This window comes from Balaenoptera physalus, assembly GCF_965194825.1.
Source record: "Balaenoptera physalus genome assembly, chromosome: 3".
NCBI classification, from domain to species: Eukaryota; Metazoa; Chordata; class Mammalia; order Artiodactyla; family Balaenopteridae; genus Balaenoptera; species Balaenoptera physalus.
The window spans coordinates 19,838,036-19,863,717 of NC_138890.1; the positions used below are offsets into that span (position 1 = coordinate 19,838,036).

Consider the following 25,682-nt stretch of genomic DNA (forward strand, 5'->3'; position numbering starts at 1 on the left):
CAGAGACCCAACACAGCCAAAAATTTTTTTAAAAAATTTTTTAATCTAGCAGATTACCTGGCTTTTAGTAGTCCCACTAGTAAATAGCAGTTATGTACTTTGTTTTCTATAAATGCTTTAACCCCTAGTAAATAGCAGTTACTTTGTTTTCTATAAATGCTTTAACCCAGGTGACTTCATGTTTTTTTAATTTTCCCAATAATGTTGGTTGTTCCTCTTTAGAGTACCAGGAATTACAAAACTATCAAGAATTCTACTTTTGGCTCCCTATCATAGCAGTTTTTATTGTGACATTTCACTGAAACTGGAAGGGGGAATAGAATTTTCAAAGAATTTTTTTTTTTTTAACCAATCAAGAATGGTCAACTATTCAGATACATTTTCTTACATTCACTCCTTTCCTGGTTTTAGTTTATTTTTAAATGTTGCAATTCTGGGGAGAAGTTAGGGAGAAGTTATATATAATTAAAAGACTTTAGCATAGATTTAATTGTAAAGACTTGAAACCATCCTTAGGATCCAAAGGAGCAGACACCTCATAGGTCTAGTTCTTTAGATACTATCAACAGCAGTTACATGTAAAGAGATTAAAGATTAATTGTAGATTTGGAGGAGTTCCCATGAACCCCCTCCTCCCAGTGACTTAAAATGTTTCCCATTACAAATATAAATGAAAATTAAGGGTTTTTTAACTTAAAAAAAAACAGTGCTGCTTTTTTTTTATCATGAGCTTTGAATTTTATTTTTATTGAAGTGTTAGTTTCAAGTATACAGCAAAGTGATTCAGTAGTATATATACATATATATGTGTGTATATATATATATTCCTTTTCAGATTCTTTTCCATTATAGGTTATTACAAGATATTGAATATACTTCACAGTGCTATACAGTAGGTCCTTGTCATTTATTTTATATATAGTAGTGTGTATCTGTTAATCCCAAACTCCTAATTTATCCCTACCCCCCTTCCCCTTTGGTAACCATAAGTTTGTTTTCTATGTCTGTGAGTCTATTTCTGTTTTGTACATAAGTTCATTTGTATCATCTTTTTAGATTCCACATATAAGTTATATCATATATTTTCTTTGACTTATTCACTTAGTATGATAACCTCTAGGTCCATCCATGTTGCTGCAAATGCCATTTTTCATTCCTTTTTCATGGCTGAGTAATATTGCTGTGTGTCTGTGTCTGTGTGTGTCTGTGTATCCACTCATCTGTTGAAGGACACTTAGGCTGCTTCCATGTCTTGGCTATTGTAAATAGTGCTGCTATGAACATTGGGGTGCATGTGTCCTTTCAAATTAGAATTCATTTTCATCTTTTCTGGGTATATGCCCAGGAGTGGGATTGCTGGATCATATGGTAGTTCTATTTTTAGTTTTTTGAGAAACCTCCATACTGTTTTCCATAGTGGCTGCACCAAATTATGTTCCCACCAACAGTGTAGGAGGGTTCCCTTTTCTCCACACCCTCTCCAGCATTTATTTTTTGTAAACTTTTTGATGATGGCAATTCTGACTGGTGGAGGTGATACCTCAGTAGTTTTGATTTGCATTTCTCTAATAATTAGCAATGTTGAGCATCTTTTTGTGTGCCTGTTGGCCATCTGGATGTCTTTGGAGAAATGTCTATTTAGGTCCATTTTTTGATTGGGTAGTTGGGTTTTTTGTTATTGAGTTGTATGAGCTGTTTGTATATTTTGAAAATTAAGCCCTTATTGGTCACATCATTTGCAAATATTTTCTCCTAGTCCATAGGTTGTATTTTTGTTTTGTTTATGGTTTCCTTTGCTGTGCAAAAGCTTATAAGTTTGATTAGGTCCCATTTGTTTATTTTTGCTTTTATTTCTTTTGCCTTGGGAGGCTGTCCGAAGAAAACATTGCTATGATTTATGTCAGAGAATGTTTTGCCTATGTTCTCTTCTAGGAGTTTTATGGTGTCATGTCTTATATTTAAGTCTTTAAGCTATTTTGAGTTTATTTTTTTGTATAGTGTGAGGGAGTGTTCTAACTTCATTGATTTACATGCAGCTGACTGTCCAGCTTTCCCAACACCACTTGCTGAAGAGACTGCCTTTTCTCCATTGTATATTCTTGCCTCCTTTGTCGAAGATTAATTGACCATAAGTGGGTAGGTTTATTTCTGGGCTCTGTATTCTGTTCCATTGATCCATGTCTTTTTTTGTGCCCATACCACACTGTTTTGATTACTGTAGCTTTTGTAGTATTGTCTGAATTCTGGGAGGGTTATGCCTCCAGCTTTGTTCTTTTTCCTCAGGATGCTTTGGCAAATCTGGGTCTTTTGTGATTCTGTATAAATTTTAGGATTATTTATTCTAATTCTGTGAAAAATGTCATGGATAATTTGATAGGGGTCGCATTAAATTTGTAGATTGGTTTGGGTAGTATGGACGTTTTAACAATATTAATTCTTCCACTTCGAGAACATGGGATATCTTTCCATTTCTTTGAATCATCTTCAGTTTCTTTTATCAATGTTTCACAGTTCTCAGTGAATAAGTTTTTCACCTCCTTGGTCAGGTTTATTCCTAGGTTTTTTGTTGTTTTTTGTTTTTGATGTGATTATAAAATGAATTGGTTTTTTACTTACTCTTTCTGATATGTCATTATTAGTGTAAAGAAGTGCAACAGATTTCTGTATGTTAATCTTATATCCTGCTACCTTGCTGAATTCATTTATCAGTTCTAATAGCTTTTGTGTGGAGTCTTTATGGTTTTCTATATAGAGTATCATTGTGATCTGCATATAATGACAATTTTCCCTCTTCCCTTCCAATTTGGATACCTTTTTTAAAAAACCCAGTGCTTTTAAATGCCGCTGGATTTACTCTTAACTAAAGGCAACATGGGTAGGTACAGTTTTGAGAATGATTGATAAGGCCTAAATGATTAGAGTATGTCATTAATAGAGGAGTTTAATTTTAAAAGATCTTGCTATTATTTTTTAATATTTTTTCAAATTATTTTTAGGAACATTTGAGTTATTTTGTGTGTCCTCACAATAATTGCACACATGAGAACAATATGACTTGTGTGACAATGCTTGCCTGCAGAGTCAAATTGAATTTACACCCTGGGATTCCCTGTATAGGTAGACAAATTAGGTATTCTCTGTAGTCTCATCTATGAGTTGAAATACTAATACCTAACTTCCCAAGAGTGGTTGTGAGGATTAAATAAGGTAATTTATATAAAGTAGCTATTATTTTCACCATTTCTTGATTTATACCCTATATTCTTTTTTCTTCTTTTTTTTTTTTTTTAATCTATATCTTTTTGGCTAGGCACTATGTGAGTTGTATTTGTCTGTGCTTTCCACAGGACAGACACCACAGAAACATTTTTTTTAAATTAATTCATTTATTTATTTTTTTGACTGTGTTGGGTCTTCATTTCTGTGCGAGGGCCTTCTCTAGTTGCGGCGAGCGGGGGCCACTCTTCATCGCAGCGCGCGGGCCTCTCACTGTCACGGCCTCTCTTGTTGAGGAGCACAGGCTCCAGATGCACAGGCTCAGTAGTTGTGGCTCACGGGCCCAGTTGCTCCACGGCATGTGGGATCTTCCCAGACCAGGGCTTGAGCCCGTGTCCCCTGCATTGGCAGGCAGATTCTCAACCACTGCGCCACCAGGGAAGCCCTACCCTATATTCTTGATTTATACAGTATTCTATAGTCTATAAATGATTTTCCTATACTTTTGGTTTTAGTCCTATAGGAACCATATGAAATTAGCACAAATAGATACTATTTCCATTTTTATGTTACCATGGTACATCTTTTTTCCATCCATTTATTTATTTATTTATTTATCTATGAAGTGTTTTATGTAGGAAGTATATATCTGGGTCTTGCATTTTTATCTAATCTGACAATCTTTTTTTTTTTAAACCTCTTTGTTGGAGTATAATTGCTTTACAATGGTGTGTTAGTTTCTGCTTTATAACAAAGTGAATCAGTTATACATATATATATATCCCCATATCTCTTCCCTCTTGTCTCCCTCCCTCCCCCCCTCCCTCTCCCACCCCTCTAGGTGGTCACAAAGCACTGAACTGATCTCCCTGTGCTATGCGGCTGCTTCCCACTAGCTATCTATTTTACGTTTGGTAGTGTATATATGTCCATGCCACTCTCTCACTTTGTCCCAGCTTACCCTTCCCCCTCCCCATATCCTCAAGTCCATTCTCTAGTAGGTCTGCATCTTTATTCCCATCTTGCCCCTAGGTTCTTCATGACCATTTTTTTTTTTTTTAGATTCCATATATATGTGTTAGCATGTGATATTTGTTTTCTCCTTCTGACTTACTTCACTCTGTATGACAGATTCTAGGTCCATCCACCTCAGTACAAATAACTCAATTTCGTTTCTTTTTATGGCTGAGTAATATTCCATTGTGTATATTTGCCACAGTCTTTGCCTGTTAGTTGTGTTTAGACCATTTATAGTTAATGGGATTTTTGATATTTTGGGGTTTAGATTACCATCTTCCTATTTTTTATTTTTCCCATTTCTTCCCATTTTCCTTTTTCTGCTTTATTTTGAACTGAGTATTTTTCATAATTCTACTTTATTAGCTGGTTTATTAGCTAAACTGTGTGTGTGTGTGTGTGTGTGTGTGTGTGTGTGTGCGTGTGTGTGTGTGTGTTTAGCATTTGCTTTAGAGTTTGTAGTATACATCCTTATCACAGTATGCTTGTAATTGACATTATACTATGTCACATAGAGTAAAAGAATCTTGTAACAGTAAACTACCATTTCCCCCTCCTGGGCTTTATACCATTTTGCCATACATTTTACTTAGCCATATGTTAAAACCCTGCAATACATTGTTATTTTTGCCTTAAGCCATCTATTATCTTTTAAAGAGATAATAGATGTTCTTTTTGTTTGTTTGTTTTTCAAGCTTTTTCCTTCTGTTTCATTTTAGATAGTTTCTACTGCTATATTTTCCTTTTTTAAAAAACATTTATTATTTATTTATTTGGCTGTGTTGGATCTCCATTGCTGCGCGTGGGCTTTCTCTATTTGCAGTGAGCAGGGGCTACTCTTCGTTGCGGTGCGCAGGCTTCTCACTGCGGTGGCTTCTCTTGTTGCAGAGCATGGGCTCTAGGCGCACGGGCTTCAGTAGTTGTGGCACACAGGCTCAGTAGTTGTGGCTTCTGGGCTCTAGAGCACAGGCTCAGTAGTTGTGGCACATGGGCTCAGTAGTTGTGGCTCATGGGCTCTAGAGCGCAGGCTCAGTAGTTGTGACGCACGGGCTTAGTTGCTCCGTGGCATGTGGGATCTTCCCAGACCAGGGCTTGAACCCGTGTCCCCTGCATTGGCAGGAGGATTCTTAACCACTGCGCCACCAGGGAAGTCCCATCTACTGCTATATTTTCAACTTCATTAATCTTCTGCTGTGTCTAACCTGCCTTTAATCCCATACAGTTTAATTTTCATCTCAAACATTGTCATTTTAGTCTCTAGATTAGATCTTTTAACAAAAATCTTTGTCTCTACTTAACATGTTCAGTCTCTCTTCTTAGTTCCTTGAACATATAGAATACAGGTATAACCTTTAATATCCTTATCTGCTAATGCTATCATCTCTTTCATTTCTGAGGTGGTTTTGATTGATTGCTTTTTCTCCTATCATGGGTCATATATTCTTGCTGTTTTGTGTGCCTGGTAATTTTGGCTTTTTGTTTTACCTTGTTGGTTATTGGGTATTTTTATATTCACTTGAGCTTTATTATGGAACATGATTAAATTACTTGAATCATTTTGATTTTTTCAGGTTTGGGGTTTAAGCTTTGTTAGGCAGGACCAGAGCAGCATTTAGTCTAGAGCTAGTTTATCCCCACTACTGATGCAAAATCTTTTGAGTACTCTACCCAATGCCCTCTGAATTATAAGGTTTTCCATGCTGGCTGGTGGGAAGAAGAGCTATCCCTGGTCTGTGTGAGCTGTGGGGATTGCTTCCTCTCTAATTAGAGTCTCATCCTTTTGAGTGGTTCTGTCCTGGCCCCAGTAGTTTCCTCACAAATGTGATGATCTCAGGTGGAGAGTTCTCTCTCTGTGTGCAGCTCTGCTCTGCAGTCCTCTACCCTGCAAATTCTAACTGCCTCAGCTTCTTTGGACTTGCAGTTCCTTCACCTTAGGGTGGCTCTGCCTGGGTCCCCCTCCCTGCACTGTGGCCTGAAAACATCTCTCCAGAGAGTAAGCTGGGACAATCCTTGGGCTCACTTCATTTTTCCCCCATCTCCCAAGGGTCACTGTCCTTCATTGCCTGATGTCCAGTATCTTGAAAACTGCCATTTCATATAGTTTGTCTAGTTTTCTAGTTTCAGATAGACTGAGCCTAGTCCCTGTTGGTATATCCATTTTGCAAACTAGAAAACTGGGGGTCTGAAATAGTAAGTAGCTGTGAGCTATTAGTGGAGCCAGAACTGGAATCTAGGCATTATACATCAATGCCTGATGCTTTTTCCACAATATCATACTGCCTTTTCTAAGTAACAATTTCCTCATGTAATTGAAACTTATCCTTTTATGCCTTAAAGCTTAATTTGAACCGTTTTTGTTGGAAATTTTAAAAAAATGTTTAAGTACCCCCTGCCTTCTTAAACAGAGCATTTTGAATATATCTGAACCTCTTCATTATCAACATTACTTATAATCTTATGCAGTGGTTATCAACCCTATCTGACCCAAGTAATCCCTTTTTAATAAAATATTTTATAATGCCCTTTTATCCTGAAGAGTCTGAGCCCTTGACAATCATCAGGCTGGGTTACTGCACTTGCTATTTACAGTTAGGATGGGCAAAGGAGTGCCAGCAGGTGCCTGGCATATTCCTCCCTGTCCCCACTGTATAAATGCAGCCTCCTCTCCCTACTTTGAGGGTCAGTTACTCCTGCCAAAATGGTGACTCTTAGACTTCAGGTCCATGGACACAGAGTTCAAAGTGCCCTGGGGGGCAGCCATAGCTTATAGTTGAATGGACCCTTGCTGTGTGCCCTGGCAAGTGTAACACTCTTGAGAAGTAGGACCTCCAACCCTGCAGGACCCAGCTTTGTGAGGACAGCAAGCACAAAATCCCCCAGTGAGTCACGGGGCGTGATGGTGAGTGGAGCTACTCTTGCTTCTACCCCTTGGTTCCTGGACCCATGCATTATTGGAAAAAAAGTGTCATGTAGAGGTCCCTCATTTAATGCATATTCCACATCCTGAAAGATGGCACTGCAGTCTTTTAGCATACTGTCTCTGAATACTCTGAGTTGGTGCTTCACCTGTGCCTTCAAAAGGCAGTTCCAGTGTTCTGTGAGGCTGGCTGCTTCTGGCTGGTGCAGGATGTAATACAACCAGTGGATTCCATGGTCATGGGCTCACTCCTCCTCTTACTCTGCTGTAAAGTGGGTTCCCTGGTTGGATGCTCTGTTATATAGGACTCCATACCTGTGGAATGGGGAATCTGTATGGATAGTGGTGCTGGCTGAGGCTCTGCAAACAGGGAAGACAAGCCCATACCTAGTATAGCTATCCATCCCTGTGAGGGACAAATTGCTGGCCCTTCTGGGATGAAGGGAGTTCAAAGTAGTTGGTTTGCCACCAAGTAGCCAGTTGGTCTCCCTGAGGACTAGTGCCTATCGCTGACAGGTTAGCCATTTCAGAGGCAGCAGTAGCTAGATTGACCTTGGTAATCTAGATGCATGTTAGGGAATGCAGTGGATTCCTGCCCATCCCCCAGCTCTGCTCTCCACCACTCTGACTCAGCTCTCTGCCCTTAGGAGACTGACCTCTTTGCATTGCATCATCTGGCCTCCCTTGTCCTGTAGGTTTGGTCAGTGGGAGGCCCAGCAGATCAGAGAGTAAGAGGAGAGAGAGATTATCCCCCAGCTCCTTACCTTCCAAGCCATGGTTTTGCAGAAGTGGTATCCCTTAACCAAAGGCCACAGCTCCTGTTGAGCTGACCTTTGTTTAGCTCTGAGCATTCACAGGGTTCCCACACAGTTCCTTCTTCTCCCCCCTGTAGCTAGAGATGGTAATGGCCTTCCACTGTTTATACTCCAGAGTGCTTCTTCAACATCCCCTGTTGGCTTCCCTTAATCTGCCCCACCATGTAGACAGTCTCTACAATCAGACTGTCTTCAGTCTGAGGATGCCATCTGTTCCTTCCAGGACCCCAACTTACAAAATAGAGTATTTTCTTCCTTGCCTTTTAAATTAAGCTGTAGACAGTAAACATATTTTCGCCTTTCCTTAATTCACTTGACAAATATTTGCCAGATCCTGTACTGCTCTTTGAGAAAACAGTGGTGAACAAGACAAATGGGTAACTTTGTCTTGTTAATAAAAAGGTAACTTCAAACAGTGATAAATGATCTCCCTGAGTAATCCTTCTGAGGACTGCAAATGAAGCCTCCTTAGATTGGACAGTCTGGGTAGGTCTTTTGGAGATAGTGAGGTTTAAGGACCTGAGGACCTTGACCTGAAGGAGGAGCTTGCTCAAAGATCTGAGAGCAGGATATTCCAGATAGTGAGGCGGTAGGCAAGGGCAAAGGCTAAAGAGACCAATGAGCTTGGCTTGTTTGATACATGATACACAGAAGCTTCTGGAATATGGTGAACAATACATGCAGGTGATGGGCAATTTGCCTATGTGTTTGTAGCAAGAACGATGTGCCAACTTGTAATATGGTGTTGGCCTCTTTTCAAAGAAGACAATCCAGTTTGCTGAGCAAGTACTTTTCAGACTATTTATTGGGCATATGCTAGATCTTAGCAAGACCTATCTCTGTATAACCACTTAACTGTGACCCCAAGTTACCTAAGGTCACAGCTACAAAGTTGCAGAGGTGAGATGCCAACCATTTCTGTTTTATTCCAATCTCGGAGGTAATTTTCCCCTCTAAATTAAGGGATTGAGGAGGAATATGTCAGCTGAAGGTCCTCAGCAGTGTTTGTTAAGAGATAAGTAATCTGTCCAAAGACGCTAATAAATCCAAAGATACCCAGAGAGTGGGAAGATATAACCGGTCTTTTTTTCAAAAACGGCTGTGGATTTGCCCAAATTACAAAGATCCAAGCAAGTCTGTTGTTTTTATATGATTATTACTGGAGTTAGCGGGAGAGTTATGTGGGACCCATTTTAGGATACAAAATCCTGGTAGGAATCTGAGCCAGCAGAGAATGTGCTTGACTTCCAGCCTTGCCCCCCTTTCTTGAAAAAGACTGTTCCGGCCATTTGATTCTCATTCAGGCTTTCCTACTTTAACCCTGTGGTGTACATTTGCAACCGAATCGCAGTATAGGTTAAATGTGGTACATACTAGATGATTATTTTTGGCCAGGTTGTGTTTCCACTACAGAATTAAGCCATCAGCTCATCAAAAGTTGGAGTTCTTTTTCCCTATCTTTTGCATTTGTTAAAGTCTCAATTTTCTCAAATGAAAGACTTCTCTAGGTCAGGAACAAGGTCTTACAATTTGTTTCCAGCACCGCATGTCTGGCACATAATAAATGGTGAGAGTATTAAATATTCTAAGAGGCATCCTTCCACTAGGCTCAATCCCGACCCTGACTGTGTCTGTATGAATGCACAAGAGGTCGCTTTCCACCACCAAGCGGCGCTAGGGCACCATCTAGAAAGGATTCACTAAGTTTTCCACAGGGTTTGAAGTTTCGTACTTCAAAACTTCTGACACTTCAGTGTCAGGTTAATTCACAAGTCGAGGGGAATTTTCCCAACAAATGAATGATGCCGCAGCCAAGGGTAGGCTGCAGAAGGCGCTCTGAGTCTCTGGGTGCACCACAGACCTCTTGGGATCGCAGCTGGAACTCGGGCTGAGGAGTCGCAGAGGTGCATGCGCGGGAGTGGGTGCAACCCGGCGTCCAGGGCAGGTGAGGGCGGAGATGAGTGCTGCGCGCGGGGTCAGCCAGGTACGCGCTGGGGGGCTCCGAGGAGCCAGCTCCCTTTCCGCCCCCGCCCCCGCCCCCTCGCCGCGCGGGGCCGGCCTGGCCGCTCCTCCCCTGGGTGGGTCCCGGCTCCTTTTCTGGCAGGGTCTATTTGCATAGAGGAAACTGCCCAAAGTGGCCGCTGTGGAGGAGCTGGCGGCAGGGAAGGGGGCGTGCGCCGCGGTCCGCTGCTGCCCGGAGGCCAAGCCCCGCGCCGGGCCGACCTCGTGCCTCGGGCTCTCCAGCACGCTCCAGCACGCTCCAGCACGCTCCAGCACGCTCAGCCAGGGACCCGGCTCTGTGCACCGTCCCCTCTGAGAGTCCACCCGCGACGAGCACACCATGAGTCCAGGCCAGGGCGCCGGCGGCGACGCGCGGAAGGGCTGCCGGGCGGGCGGCGGCGGCGGCGCGGGGCGCCCCGCGACGGCAGCTGGGGCCTGGGCGGTGAGCGCGCTGTGCCTGCTGCTCTCCGCCGGCTCGGCGGTCGCCTGCCTGCTGCTGGGCGTCCAGGCGGCCGCGCTGCAGGGCCGGGTGGCGGCGCTCGAGGAAGAGCGGGAGCTGCTGTGGCGCGCGGGGTCGCCGAACACCCTGGTCGCCTGGGCCGAGCCGCAACTGGAGCGCCTGCTGCGCGAGGTAAGTCGCCGAGCGCGGGGCTGGGAGTGTCCGTGCGCCGGGAGCCGTCGCGGTGAGGAGCGGTCGCCCGCCAGCCGTGAGCGCCCGAGCAGCCCGCGCGGGGTCGGGGGTGGGGTTGTGTGGGGAGGGAGGCTGGGGTGCTGGCGGCCGAGGGGTCCTGCTGTTCCCGCTCCAGCCTCAGGGTCGGCCTGCGTGAAAAACAACTTAGAAGGGCTGTTTCGGGGACGAGCAGGGGGAGGAAGAGGAAAGACTGCGGACTTTGAAATAACAGATCTGGGGGCGAGTCTCCACTGGTGTGGGCGAGTCTCCACTGGTGTGTGCGCTCGGACCGGTGGCTTCCCGCCTGCGTTAAGCGCCTGCCTTCCTACCTGTGCCGAGATAATGAAGAAGCTCTTGCGGGAAGTGTGTGGTGACTTCTGTCACTGGTTGCAGCTACTGTTCCCAACGCTGATATACCTGCAGAGGTGTGGGACCCCCAGCAGACCGGAGGTTTCCTGGTGGCGGGAAACCTCAGTCAGACCCTGGCCGGGGCCCTTGGAGAGACATGGTCAATCCAGCCTGCCCTGTCCACCCTCCGGCCCCTCAGGAAAGTGTTTCAGAACAGCTCCATCTTGGAGATGCTGTGCTGTGCCTGGGGCTGCTTGGGCTCAGCGCTCACCCAGGGCAACCCAGACCTGAGGGGGTGCCAACATCAGCTTGGCAGGGTGAGGGGAATAAAAAACAGTCCGGGCCAAAAAATACAGATTCTGGATTCGGTCGACGCCACCTAGGCGATGCCACCTGGGCATTGTGGACACAGCAGATGCTGAGTTTCCTTGCTGGAAGCATCATATGAGACTCTCTGACACTTCTGTTAAGGTTGCTGCTATGTGTCTTCAAATCAGGAGCCACATTTGGAACTTCAAATCTCTCACCCATCATGCTGATCAAAACCTCCAGCTTTTGTGCAGCAGGGCACCTCCCCATAGAACAGTGGTGGTAGACTGGCCAGAGCGCCTCTGGTTGTGCTGGCCTCCCTTGCCTGAGCCATCCTCTTCTTCCTAGGAAAGGCAACTACCCCAAGATCGCAAGCATACTCCCCAAAGGGGCATCCTCAACTGTAGTCTGAATAGCACCACAGTGTTTCAAGGTAGAGGAGAGGATGGGCAAGGCTGTTACTACCATTTCCCCTGAACTGTGCCCAGCTGTGATCTTTATTAAAATAGCTGTGTATCCATTTTTGAGTTAATTTGGATTCTTTAAGGTGAATGGGGGAAGACTGTACCATGCCTTTTGTGTTCACCATACCTATTTCTTAGTCACTTTAAGCCAGTATTACATCTCTTCTAACTTGGTTTTGGGCAAAATTGCTGCTTCATGAAATGATTTCCTATGTTCCTCTTGAAAGTGCCTGCAGATTTTAGAAATCTCTCTGGAGCTCTGCTGGCAACTCCTGGTGATGGTTTCATAATTGCAGCCCATTGCCTTTTGGCAAATCCTTAGAGACAAGGGTGTTGAATTGATTTATGGAGGGCCAGTAAAATTTCTACCTGTTAGTGCTATAACTGTGGCTGTTCTTTCGAATAGGGGCCCCTTTTTACTTAATAAAAAATAAACTGCAAGCTTTGATTGAGTAAATCAGAAATCCCAGTAAAACCTTTTAGAAGGAACTTGCAAATTGTGTCCATTCTAATAGGGAGGAGAGTCCTGGGAAAGCAACCACGGCTGAGATTTTCAAGTCCTGAACTATGCAGATCACAGGAGGCTTCGTCCTGCTTCCAAGGAGTTATTGGGCAGAGTATTCCCCCTCTCTCTCCCTCTCTGTTTCTCTCTCTCTCTCTCTCTCTCTCCATACCACCCCCCCGCCACCCCACCCCCCACTTCTTTCCTCTTCATTAGTAAGGGGAAGGGAAAATGTCAAATCCTGGGATTTCCACTTGAAATTCGCTATACCATTCTGCAGACTATACCATTAGCATAGGACACATCTTAGCACTTCGTGCTACTAGCTAACCAAGTTTGGTGTTGAGGAGTCTCTACTTGGAGCATCGGAGATGCCACACTATGAATGCAGTTGGGGTTCAGCTTCTGGCTCTTTGAGTATCGCTGTGAAAAGGCATCTCTTTCCCAGGGCACCAGTCTGTTCCTGCTCCTAGCCATTCTTCTCACAAATGTCACTGGATGGGAAATGTACATGGCCTGGCCAGTGACCCTGAGAGTCCCTGGCTGAGATGAGGGGACTCATGGGAGGTGCATAGTGGGAGTTGGTAATTGGGTTTAAATAGATGTGAAGATAATTTAGAAAAACTATTCGATATGAAGGACAAATAAATAATGAACTGAAAATCTCTTAAAGAAAGAACCTTTGTACTTGAACATGTTTTTCAGTTCTAATTTGTTCTCAGTGAAGCATCCTTTCAGCCTGTGCTGAAGTAGTTGTGTATGTGAGGATGCCTGCAGCTTGTCCTTTTACCAACAATCTTGTTTTCAGAGAATAGAGATCCTTGCCAACCATACACAACTTTAATGTCAGAAAAAATAAATAAAAAATAAGCCAACAGAAGCCACCGTTAATATGGGACCCACTGTCTTTGTTCCCTTGGGAACAGAACTGTGAAATAACTTCTTTGGGACTGGCTGATGTGCCTGATAATGTAGATATAGAAGCTACAAAAAAGAAATATTCATGATAACTCATGATTATTAAAGACCCTTCCCATGGTACAAAATAAAGAAATGGTTTTCAGAAAATAAAAGCAAGATTTTTGAGCAAGAGTCATTAACAATAGTATCTTCAGTATGACCCAAAAATATAAATGCAAAACAAGCATCTGATATTATGCTTTTAAAGTGCTTTAAAGAGCTTGCCTCGGTAATCAACCCCCCCTCATTAGTTATACCTGTAGTTACAGTATTACAAAAGCTTAAATTTTAGAGTAAATAAAATAGCTGCTATACTACAGTAAAAATTTTAATGCAAGGATTAAAGAAATATTTAGTTGTATTCAGAGGAAACTATTTTCAGCTTACAATGGATTTATTGTTGGCTGTTGGTCTTCCATTCTCCAGACCAATCAGTTTGAAAACAAGAAAAACCCAGAGACTCAGGGTAAAATTCAAGCCCTTTGCTTCCCTACCATCAACTATATATATTGGTTAAGTTACCATAAAACCCAGAATCAAATGTAGCTTTATTTGGCCTCTGTGGCAGCTTGTCACTTATCAGGACTGCTCTAAGGTGTATGCTTTAATAAAAATGCCAATTTTTGAATCCCATGGCACAACTGGAGATGGAGTGTAAATCATAGCTACATTTGTTTCCTTGACATTTCCTGGCTCCCAAACCAAAAAAGTTTCCAGTTACTTCCTGGCATGCTCACTTTATCTCTCCACTCTTTTTTTTTTTTCTTGTTTTTTTTTGCAGAAGTTTAGGAGAGCTTTATAATAATAGCAGCATGTTTAGAACGAGCCAACTGTTGGGGCATTCCTTTCACAGATATATTTTGGAATTGTTGAATTGGACTTTTGCACATTAGCTTTGAAGATTTGCAACATCGCTCCTGAAGTTCAGGGATCTGTAAGCTGAATGAATTTATACCAGCAGGCAGAGAGGGGTAGATGATAAATGGGGTTTCAGGCCCACTATTTACTAGTCCTGGCATCTAACCTCTTTAACTTCCTGAGCTCCAGCTTCCTCTTCCCTAATACGATGGTCACAACTACCTGTGTACTGATGAGCAAATAAGATAATGCAGAGGAAAGTGTTGGTCAGTAAGTCTTTTGATGGCGAGTACCAAAATCCCCCAGTGTGATTCCTTAAACAGTACAGTCATTGAATTCTCTTGCATAACCTGAGAATCCTGGAAGTCAGCCTGCAGATCCTGGGTTAGTTCAATGACTTGGCCATGACTGGGGTGCCAGGTCATTGTCTGCCATTCTCTTGGTCTTTCCTCATGGTCACAATATTGCTGCTGCAGCTCCAAGCACATGTCTTCACACAAGAATAGCCAAGGTAGAAGGGAAGAGGGCAGGAAAAAGCTATCTTCTCAAGAGGCTTTTTTTTCATTTGAGTCAGGGAACTTTCCTTATAGCCACCAGCCAGAACCAGGGCCAGTGATCATCATCATCCTGTCAAGGGTGATGGGGCTGCCACAGGAGGCTTTGGCCAAGCTTGACGAATCCTCTGAGTCTGGGCATGTTGCCAGTGGAACAAAATTGTAGCTTTGTGAGGAAGGGAGCCTAGGAATGGCTATTGGGGAACAACCAACAGTGTCAGATGGGTACCCTAGAATGTCGTCCTAGAGGAGGACAGGCTGGGGGTGGAGGGAGGGGGAAGTCATCCATTGTTTATTGTTTAAAACTGTGGAACTGCCACAGTTTTCATAACCATACCCCCTTCACTGCTCCACACTTTGGGAACACTCCCCAGCTGTGAAATTTCTGTTTCCCTCAGGGTCCTGCTCTCCAGCCCTGCATCTAAGCATAGTAGTCAAAGGAAAGGTTGTTGCATTTGGTGTTCTCTCTGGCTCAGTCCCATGCTTTGTAGTTTGTGGTCTTTAACCCTTAAGTGCATGCTGTTCTGATCCCAAAGTGACTGACTGGAGTGGCCTCCTCACTGGGGATGGCACTCTAGGGTCCTGCTTTCCAACTCTTTCCACATCATGGCATACACAAAAAATGATGACACCTGCACATCACCCTGCAGTAAGTGGAAGAGGCTGCTCGGACTGGAGGGAACTGGCCCAGCCACTCCGAGGACCAAGGAGATCAGTGCACCTGAAAACATGTGTGGTGCCCTGTACCCATCAGGTGTGCCTAGGCAGCTGTGCTCCCCCTCCTCACCCCAATCCTGGCCACAGGCCCCCTTGGCTTTTTCAACAGCCATATCTCACTGTGGCCTCCAAATCCCCTTCCAGAGGATCATGGAAGAATCATGGTCCCCAGAGCAGGGTGTCTCTTTTACCTTCATTGAGCATCATCTCATTAGAGTCCACCTTTCTAGTTGCCTTTGGATCCCTATACTTTCAAATAGCAACGTGAAAGGACCCCAACTCAGACTGGCTTAATTAAAAAGGGAATTTAACTGAAATGTCCAGGGAAATGTCTGCTCAGGCACAGCTAGAGGTGCCTTGATTTTGTGTTTCTTTGTGTTGGCTCCATATTTGTCAAGGATGCCCTCACTCTTTCCCATGAAGTGGCAGAGCAACTGTCAGCAGCTCCAGGTCCCTATCCTCAGCATTAGAGTTTCTCTTTCCCGATAGTCCCCCTGATTCACTCCAATGGTCAATATGGATGACCTGCACCAGTCACTGAGATGAGCCAGGCAGCATCTCTGATCTCTGCGGGGGAGGGGGTGGGGGTTGTGTGCACCTGTGCACGTCTGCGTGTACCCCACTGGAGCTGAAAGGACCAGGAGTAGAGGATGGTCCCCAAAGGACAATTTGGAGTGTTGTTATTAGAAGGGGAAGAAGACAGGGGGCTGGTAAAACCAAGTAGATGACCATCCAAGGAATAACAAGAGAGAGGCTTGGGCAACAAGCTGGAGCCACATTCTGGAGAAATTCTTCCTCAACGGCTTGAAATCCAGCTAAAGGATTTTTGATCTAATGGGCTAGGCAGTAGGTTGGTAGGTGTTTGTTCTGCAGGTGTTTATGTATATTGATACATTTGGGTTTACCTGTGGTAGGATCAAAATCTGTATTTCTCTTTGAATATAATGCACTCACAAAATGTGAGCTTAACAAGTTACAGGATAACTTAAAATCTTAAAACTCTCCCACAACAGCATCATGAATTGTGGAAGACAGAGGTTATTGTCCTTGTTTTACAAGGGAGAAATGTCACTAAGAGGGAGGCCATGACCTGTTCCAGGCACACAGGCCAGGCCTGGGCTCCCTCAGGTCAGCAGGAGGCCTTGGAAGGAGGAGTGATAAGGACGGGTGTGTTCTCTCCACCCTTTGTATGAGTTTCATGTCCAGCCGAGGGCAGTCAGGGCCGCCTGCTCCTGGGGCCCACCTTTCTCGGCCCACTTTTCTTTTCTTTTTTTTTAAATCTTTATTGAATTTGTTACAATATTGCTTCTGCTTTATGTTTTGGTTTTTTGGCTGTGGGGCATGTGGGATCTTAGCTCCCCGACCAGGGATAGAACCCTCACCCCCTCCATTGGAAGGCGAAGTCTTAACCACTGGACCGCCAGGGAAGTCCCCCTTCAGCCCATTTTCATCTGCTTCCCAGGGAGTGTTCTCCCCATAGGAGTGTACTCATGAGAAAGGAGGCTCCTCTCCGGACTGGTTGAGGAGTCTGTTGGGGTGCCCTGAGTCCCAGTGACCTGGAGCAGTGAGGCCAGGAGGTTGCCCAGCTTTGCCTGGTGCCATGTGTCATGGTGGCCTTGAGGGGCCCGAGTTTGAAGAGGAAGCGCTCTGGACAAGGAATCAGAAGGCCACTGTCTTTAGTCTGTTCAAGCTGCTGTTACAAAATACCACAGACCGGGTGGCTTAAACAACAGATATTTATTTCTCACAGTTGTGGAGGCTAGGAAGTCCAAGATCAAGGCGCCAGCAGATTTGGTGTCTGGTGTAGACCCGCTTCCTGGTTCATAGGCGGTCTTCTCCCTGTGTCCTCTCATGGCAGACAGAAGGGTTGAGGGAGCTCTCTGGGGTCTCTTTTATAAGAACACTAATCCCATTTATGAGGGCTCTACTCTCATGTCCTAATCACCTCTCAAAACCCCCATCTCCTAATCCCATTACAGGGGGGCGGGGGGCTCAATGATTCAGTCTATAGCAGCCCCCACTACCTGCTGGCTGTGTGGCCTAGGCTGGTCCAGAGCCTCAGTTCTCTACGCATGAGGCAGGGCTGAGAGCACTGCTCAGCCTGTGGGGAGGGGCCATGGTGATTCAGGAAGAGAAGGGAGGGCTGGACAGAGTAGCTTGTACAGCCCAGGGTGAGCTCTGAGCACTAGATCCTGCTGTTCTTCAGTGTCAGGATCCCAAAGGCCTTTGGTGTAATCCTACACCTTCAGGGAGCCCTCTCCTTCACCACAGATTTCTACACATTTCCCCCTTTTCCCTTAATAATTCTGACCCCTGCCCCCCACTCGGCATTGTTAGGTGTTGGTGGGAGATAGAGTTCTTTCAAACCCTTTTCTCTTTGCTCAGCTCCCACTGCTCCTGGGCTGTGGCCACCTCCTTTAGGATGTTAGACCCAATGTTGGGAAATAGCACACCTGCTTGGCAACCCTTCCCCTTCCTCCCTTTTTAAAATTTAAATAACCAAGATGTATGTCGATTTAACATGATTAATGTTATTGATAATCCCACCACCCTAAAACAAGGACATTTAACCTCTTGCACGATTCCTTCCAATTCTTATATGGATGGACAGATTTATGTGTACCTAAGTGCACACACCATTTACACCTTGCTTCTGTATATTCCAACCTTTTATCAAAAACATTTTTCCAGGTGCTGCACAGTCTTTATGGTCATGTTTCATGACCACATAGGATTCCATCAGTGGAATCTGCATCCCTTTATCAACACAGCATCTAGGCCTCTCCACATCTTCGTTGGCACAGTACAGCTGATGGTTTTATGGGGAAAGTTTCTTACTTCTCTTATTTTTTATGATGTAGAGTAACTGCCTAAAGAGGATCATTTTTAGGGCTTTGTTTTTTGTCTTGATTTTGGAACATCCAAGTTTGTCCATGACATACATGTTCATTCTCCTGTGGAATTCCAAAACTGTTGCACCACTGTGAAATCATGCTTCAAGTTTTATGATGGGAAAAGTGGATTCAATCTGTCTTTTGGTTGAACCTTTATTTCAATTGGATCTGTTGTTGTTGAAAGCAAAAGCAAAAAGCGAATGATAAAGAAGTCTTAAAATAAGATTTGGAAGAACTCTGAAGATCTCATCTCAGAATTAGGCTCATTTGTTGGTTTGGTGCAGAACCCTCCTTGAGTAGTGTTTTGCAGTGCCGGGCACTGCACTTGGTCTGCGCTGCGATTTCTAATTCTGTGAGCAAATGTAACTCTGTTCGGTAAACTTCTCTGTAGCCCACACACGACCTCCAGCTCTTCCCCAATCGATTTTCTCCATGTGTAGGATCAGGATTAATCTTTAATTGTTGACACAGACACTTAGAAAACATCCCTTCATCATGTCTGGAAACATATTTCAGTACTAAGCACCAACCACTGGGAGAAAAAATAAGTTTGCAGATACAGTTTTTTAAAAAAAAATATTCTCTCTCCCCTACCAGATTTTATTTTATTTATTATTATTATTTTTTGCACCGCATGGCATGTGGGATCTTAGTTCCCCGACCAGGAATTGAATCCGGGTGCTCAGCAGTGAAAGTGCGGAGTCCTAACCACCGGACCACCAGGGAATTCCCTGCAGGTATAGTTTTAAAAAAGGCATGTCACTGTACTCCTGGAGACTACAGGGGAAACAGTTGAGGGCCTCCCAAGTGCCCGCCCTGGACAGAAGGGTCACGTATTCTTCCTTGTGGTGTTTCTTAACAGCCCCATCCCAACCCCTGAGAGATAGGCTTCACCCTCCCAGAAGTGACAGTGACCAGCCCCAGGAGGCAGCTTGCACCCGAGCCTGGGTGACCTGACTCCTAGCTCTGAGCCCTTTTTGCAGCCTCACAGCAGCCCCGCATGGAAACAATACTTTAGCTTGGAGCAGTGGCAGCTTTTTCTGCCAGTGTGGACATCCTCCACAGGTGTCCGATGTGGAGGGCGGTGGGGAAGACTTCAGCTTTAAGCAGAACTGGGTTCACATCCCAGCTCTGTCATTTCTCAGCTGTGTAGCTTCAGGTAAATGGCTGTTTTTCCAAACCTCAGTTTGCTCATCCGTTAAATGGGGATTATAGTACTTGCCTCATAAGGTTTCTGTGGGGATTAAACAAGTTGATATGTCCAAAGAGCTTAGTGCATCGTACACATCCAGAAAATCGTTCTTCTTGTTGGAATTCTTCTTTGACTGAATCCAGAAGGAATGTCTCTGTTTGCTAATTGGACAGGAGGTCCTGTGGTTACAAGGATGATCTTAAGATCTTTTTACCACTGGGGTTCTGCCATCCTGTTAAGGCCATACAGAAGCGAAAAAGGTATTAACACGTGTCCAGTCTCTGAGTCAATGATGGAGAAATGTGACTTGGTTGTTGAAGAAAGGCAAAGACTGCATTAGCTTCATAGCCACGTTTTTTCAGTCTCTCATTTGAGCAGAATGAGATTTTCCACTTAAATAAAAAATTTCAGTTTTGACCAAAATAACAATCTAATTATTCACGAAAATTATATGGATTTTTTTCAAACAGCCAATAAATTTGCTTTAACTAATGTTAATCTGTTTTTGTGGTTGTGCAATATGGCACAAATACTCCCAAATGCTCATGATTAAACTAATGAATTGGAGGCCTCACACACATCTGCTTCGATTCATATTGGTAAATGAGAAAACCTTTATTTTTCTGATGTAGCCACAAAACCTTGGGGGGGGGGGAGAAGTGCCTTCCAATGGGTAATATGAACTTTTAAAACAGAATTTGCTTCCAGCTTTATGTTGTGAAACAAATCATAAAGTAGTTAGAAAGAATTCTGGTGTTTTCAGAAGACAATTTAAATAAAATCTACTTAACTTGGGCCTCCAGGGAGGATCATCACACAAAAACCAGGGTCTATCCATTTATTGAACTGTGCCTTTTTGTGTGATGTATGGTCTGTTATCATCTGCAGCATCTTGTTTTCAGACCCATCTTGTGGTTCAGACGAACGAAGGACAAGTTCACATGGCGATGGGATTAGAGTATGTGGGTGTGAGGGTGAGCCAGTGCTAGGGCTGGGAGAGTGCAAGAGTGTGCATGCGTGTGGGTGTGTATGCGTGTGAGAGCAAGTGTGCACACATGTGAGCATGCAGCCTGTGTGTGAGTGTGTATATACATGTGAGTGCACGTATGTGTCTAAGTGTGTATATGAATATAAGTGTGTGCATGTGTGGGGGTGTGTATGAGCGTGTGCATGCACATATGCACACTTATGTGCACACAGGAGCTGGGAAGGAAGCGGGAAGGGTGAGACCAGCCTGACCTCTTGCCTCCCCACAGAAGTTGTCCCACCTGGAAGACCCCCTGACTGGGCCTGGCACAGTTCATGCTCTTGCTCCAGAGCTGGGAGACCTGGGTTTGAGCCTGGAGCTGCCTCTAAACTGGCCACCGTGTCCTGGGACAAATTAGTTGGCTTTTCCAAGCCTCAACTTCCTCCTCTGGAAAAAGGGGGATGGTGTCTGCTTCACTGCTTTTCTGTGAGGATGGAGTAAGGCCCCTTCCCAGGACTGCCCCGGACAGTGAGGGGCTGGGAGTTCCCTCCTTAACCACTCCCCACTTGGCTAATCCTAGCTTCGGGGCTGCCAGGACTGCTAACATCAACGCCAGGTCCTTCCTGGGGACAGTTCCTCCTCCTCCTTCCGGCTCCTATGATGAAGCTCACGCCTTAGGCGTGGCCTTGAATGAGTTGAGCTGGAGGAAGCACCATAGTATAACTCGGCCCAGCCGGTCCTGGTTCTGCTGATGATCTCCTCCCGGGCTTTTGTTCAGTTAGCGCTGCCTCTCTGAGTCCGTGCCGTAGGCAGGTCTGGCCACTGCGCATTCTTCTCACTCATCTTCCTAAATATTCTCAGCGGTGTCTCCCTCTCCTCACCCCATCAACCCTCAGTGCCTCTCATCGCCTGTGGGCCGGTAAGGTGAAAACTTCTCAGTCTGCCTGGCCTCAAGGCCCCAGGTCCATTCAGCCTTCTCTCACTTCAGTTCACTTGGGGATGGTGGGGAATCTGAAGGAGACATGGGGTTGGGGTCGGGGCGTCTGAGGGACCCCATCTGTGTCAGTGTGCTGGTGCTGCCCTAACAAAGTACCACAGTCAGGGTGGCTTAAACAACAGATGTTTCTTTTCTCGTAATTCTAAAGGCTAGAAGTCCAAAATCTAGGCGTCAGCAGGTTGGTTCCTCCTGAGGCCTCTCTCCTTGGCTTGCAGATGGCCATCTTCTCCCTGTGTCCTCACATGGTCTTCCTTCTGTGTGTATCTGCGTCTGAATCTCCTCTTTTTAAGAGGACACCAGTCATATTGGATTAGGGCCCTAATGACCTCACTTTAACTTAATTACCTCTTTAAAAACCCTATCCCAAATACAGCCACATTCTGAAGGATCAGGGGTTAGGACTACAGCACATGAATTTTGGTGGGGGACACGATTCAGCCCATACCACCATCTAATCAGACTTGACACATCAGGGAAACTCCAGGCGTTCACTGTGGGCAGTATCAAGAGGGCAGGGGTCGGCAGGAACAGTTGGAGCCCAGTGTGGAGATTCAAGCAGGCCTGACATGGCAGCTGGGCTGTGGTACGGAGGAGGCTGGGAGGCCACACATGGGAGCAGCCTGAGGGCTCTCCTCAACGTGTCAGAAGCCATGATGGAGGGAATTCCCTGGCAGTCCAGTGGTTAGGACTCTACACTCTCACTGCTGAGGGCCCAGGTTCCATCCCTGGTTGGGGAACTAAGATCCCACAAGCCGCTCTGTATGGCTAAAAAAAAAAAAAAAGCCATGATGGAAACTGTTCATTCCCCTCCCATGGCTGTTGATGGAATTTCTTTCTGTCAGGCCAGTGTGATGAACCTTAGAAAGCGGGTTCTGATGGGAAGTCATGTGTGTGTCCTTGAAAAATAATGAATGGGAACATGAATTAACGATTACTGAAGACTTGCATTTTGTTTGCAGACCAAACCTTTCAAAACACACTTCTGTATTTTGGGACTGAACAGGGACCTTTAAGGAAATGTTTGCCGTTGTGGTTTAGGAGAGAGTCACTCAGCATGCCAATGGGAGTCACTGATTAAACCCACATTGCTAAGAGAAAAGTTTCTGAGCTCCTGCCAAATGCCTGGTTTGGGCTAGCTGCTCTCACTGGTTGTCTTCACCTGGCTCTGCCATGATGTTTACCTGACGCTGAGGTGGAAGCTGAGGCTCAGGGTGGTGAACTGATGCTTCCCGAGCACAGGATGCCTGACCCACCAGCCAGCCAAGCCTGTGGGAGCCAGGACCTGGGTGCCCTTGTCCTTTGGCTTTTGTTAGGTTATACTTGAAGTGCACTGAACTCCACATATTTGAAATGTGTAATTTGCTACATTTTGACATATGTGTACACCTGTGAAATCCCCACAGATGAACATGTCCATGACCCTCAAAACTTTCCTCTTTCCCCCTTGAATTCTCTCCCTTCCATTCTTTCCCACCCGCCATGCAAGTATTGCTGATTTCTACACAATTAATTAGCTTTCCTTTTTTAAAGATTTTTGTAGGAATGGAATCACACAGTATGTATTCTTTGTGGGGGGAGGGGAGGCTGGTTTCCTTCACTCAGTATAATTATTGAGAGTTTCTTTGATTCTTTTGCATACATTGTTAGTTCATTCTTTTTCATGACTGAGTAGTATTATATGGCTATACCACAATTTGTTTATCCATTCACCTGTTAATGGATATTTGGGTTATTTCCAGTTTGAGGCTGTTACAAATAAACATCCATGAACATTCATGTACAAGTCTTTGTATGGAATATACTTTCATTTCTCTTGGGTATAATACTTTGGAGTGGAATGGTTATATCTGATAGATGTGTGATTAACTTTTTAAGAAACTGCCAAACCATTGTTCAAAAACATTGTATCATTTTACATTCCCATCAGCAGTATATGCGAGTTTCATTTGTTCATATAATGTCTTTTTTCTTTGGCCGCTTTTAAGATTTTCTCTTTATCCCTGGTTTTAAGCAATTCAATTATGATATGCCTTGGTGTAGTTTTCTTCATGTTTATTTTGCTTAAGTTTCATTAAGAGTCTTGAATCTGTGAGTTTATAGTTTTCATCAAAATTTGAAAAAGTTCTTGGCCATTTCTTCTTCAAATATTTTTTTCTGTTCTGCTCTTTTTCTCCTCTCCCTTGGGACTGCAATTACACACGTATTAGGCCACTTGAATCCCAAAGTTCATTGACATGCTTTCTTTTTAAAATAATAATTTCCCTCTGTGTTCATTTTGGATAGTTTCTATTGCTGTTTACTAATCTTTTCCTCTGCAATGTTTAATCTTGCATTAATCCTTTCTACCCTATTTTCCATCTCAGACATGATAGCTTTCATCTCTGGAATTTCAGTTCAGGTCATTTAATATCTTTGATCTCTCTACTTAGGCTTTTGAACATACACTATGCAGTTATATTTCTTGTTTTAAGGTCCTCGTGTGCTAATGCTAACACCTATGGCAGTTGTGGGTCATTTTCAATTAACTGATTTTTCTGCTCATTATGGGGCCTATTTTCCTGCTGGTAATTTCTGATTATATGCCAGACATTTATGAATTTTACCTCTTTGGGTGCTGGATATTTTTATATTTCTATCAATATTCATGAGCTTTGTTATGTCATAGATGTTACTTGTAATAGTTTGATCCTTTTGGATCTTGTTTTTAAGATCCACTAGGTGGAATCAGAGCTATATTTAGTGTAGGGTTGATTATTGCCTACCACTGAGGCAGGACCCTTCTTGGTACCCTACTCAGTGTCTGAACAGATGCTCTTCCCAGCCCTGTGTGAGAGCTGGGCACTGTTCCCTCTAATCCTTTCCCTGGCTTCAGGTTGTTTCTTCACACATGTGCTGATCAACCCTCTGTGGAATACCCTGCGAGGACCTTTGAAGGTCTCCGTGGTTCTCTGTGTGCAGCTCTCACCTACCAGGTCCTCTGCTCTGCAAACTCTAACTACCTTGGCATCCCTGCTCTCACAGCTGCCAGGTTCCACCCGTATTTCCTCTCCCTGTGCCACATCCTGGAAACTCTCCCCAGGCAGGAAGCCAGAGTAGTCGTTTTCTGTGTCTCTGAGGATCAGTCTCTTTCCTTGCTTGATCCCTATATCTTCAAAACCATTGCTTCATATATCTTATTTGTGGAATTTCTATTTTTGTTTGGGTTTTTGATATTGTTTTGGGCAGGAGAGTAAATCTAGTCATTACTACTCCCTCTTGCCTGGAAGTAGAAAACCATAATGTGCCCTTTAAATTTGGGGTAATAATTTTAGATTTATAGAACCATATTGTACCTATGTACCTATGTAAATCTAGTCATTGCTACCTCATCTTGCCTGGAAGTTGAAATCCATGATGTAGCCTTTTAAATTTTTTGGAATAATTTTAGTTGTATAGAAACATATTATGTACATATGTACATGACCATAGTACATTTGTCAAAAGTAAAAAATTAACTGTGATACAATACTCCAGCAGGTGGAATTCTAAGATCGCTCCCAAGATTACCACCCCTTGCTGTACACACTTTGTATAACTCCCTCCCCATGAGTGTAGGCAGAACCTGTGATTATGATGATATGACTGAGTTACTCAACCTATGATTGAGTTACATTAAAAAGCTTATCCTTGGTGGGCCTGACTTAATTACGTGAGTCCTTAAAAAAGACTAGACCCTTCCTTGAAGCATGAGAGGGTGTGTGGAGGGGACCACATGGCAAGGAACTGTGAATGGCCTCTGGCCAGCAGTTAGAAAGAGAATGGGGGCCTCAGACCACAGGAACCACATGGACTTGAAAGAGGACCCAGAGCTCTAGACACCCTCAGAGGACACATTGACTTTAGCATCATGAGACCCTGAGCAGAGAACCAAGTTCATCGTGTCTAGACTTCTGATCACAAAAACTGTAAGATAGTAAATTTGTGTTGTTTTAAACTGCTGATTTGGTGGAAATCTGTTATGCAACAATGGAAAATGAATATAATTACTATGAACTAAAAAGAACCAGGTCAAATTCATGAGTAACAATAACCCACTATTCATCTAGCAAGATTTCAATAAAGATTAATGTGAAAAAAAAAAAAGACTAATGTGAAGACAAGCATGAAGCCATGGACCACTCCCATCACCTCCAGTTTTCAAGATGATTTTCACACTCTCATATTGTGTCTCAGTTGGAGGTGGTTAGAATTCTGATCAAGAATGGATCTATTATATGAGAAAATATTTGCAAATCATATAGCTGA

The 25,682-nt window shown here is 44.1% G+C and overlaps 1 protein-coding gene across 1 annotated transcript in view; it reads left to right on the plus strand.

Moving 5' to 3' along the window:
- The first annotated feature begins 4,055 nt into the window (after positions 1-4,055).
- The window catches only part of COL23A1 (collagen type XXIII alpha 1 chain), a 368,401-nt gene continuing 346,774 nt past the window's right edge, over positions 4,056-25,682 (plus strand). Inside the window, exon 1 of the mRNA XM_082453629.1 lies at positions 4,056-10,597. Within this exon, the coding sequence (XP_082309755.1) occupies positions 10,307-10,597 (291 nt within the window). The 5' untranslated portion in view covers positions 4,056-10,306. The remainder of the gene's footprint in view (positions 10,598-25,682) is intronic.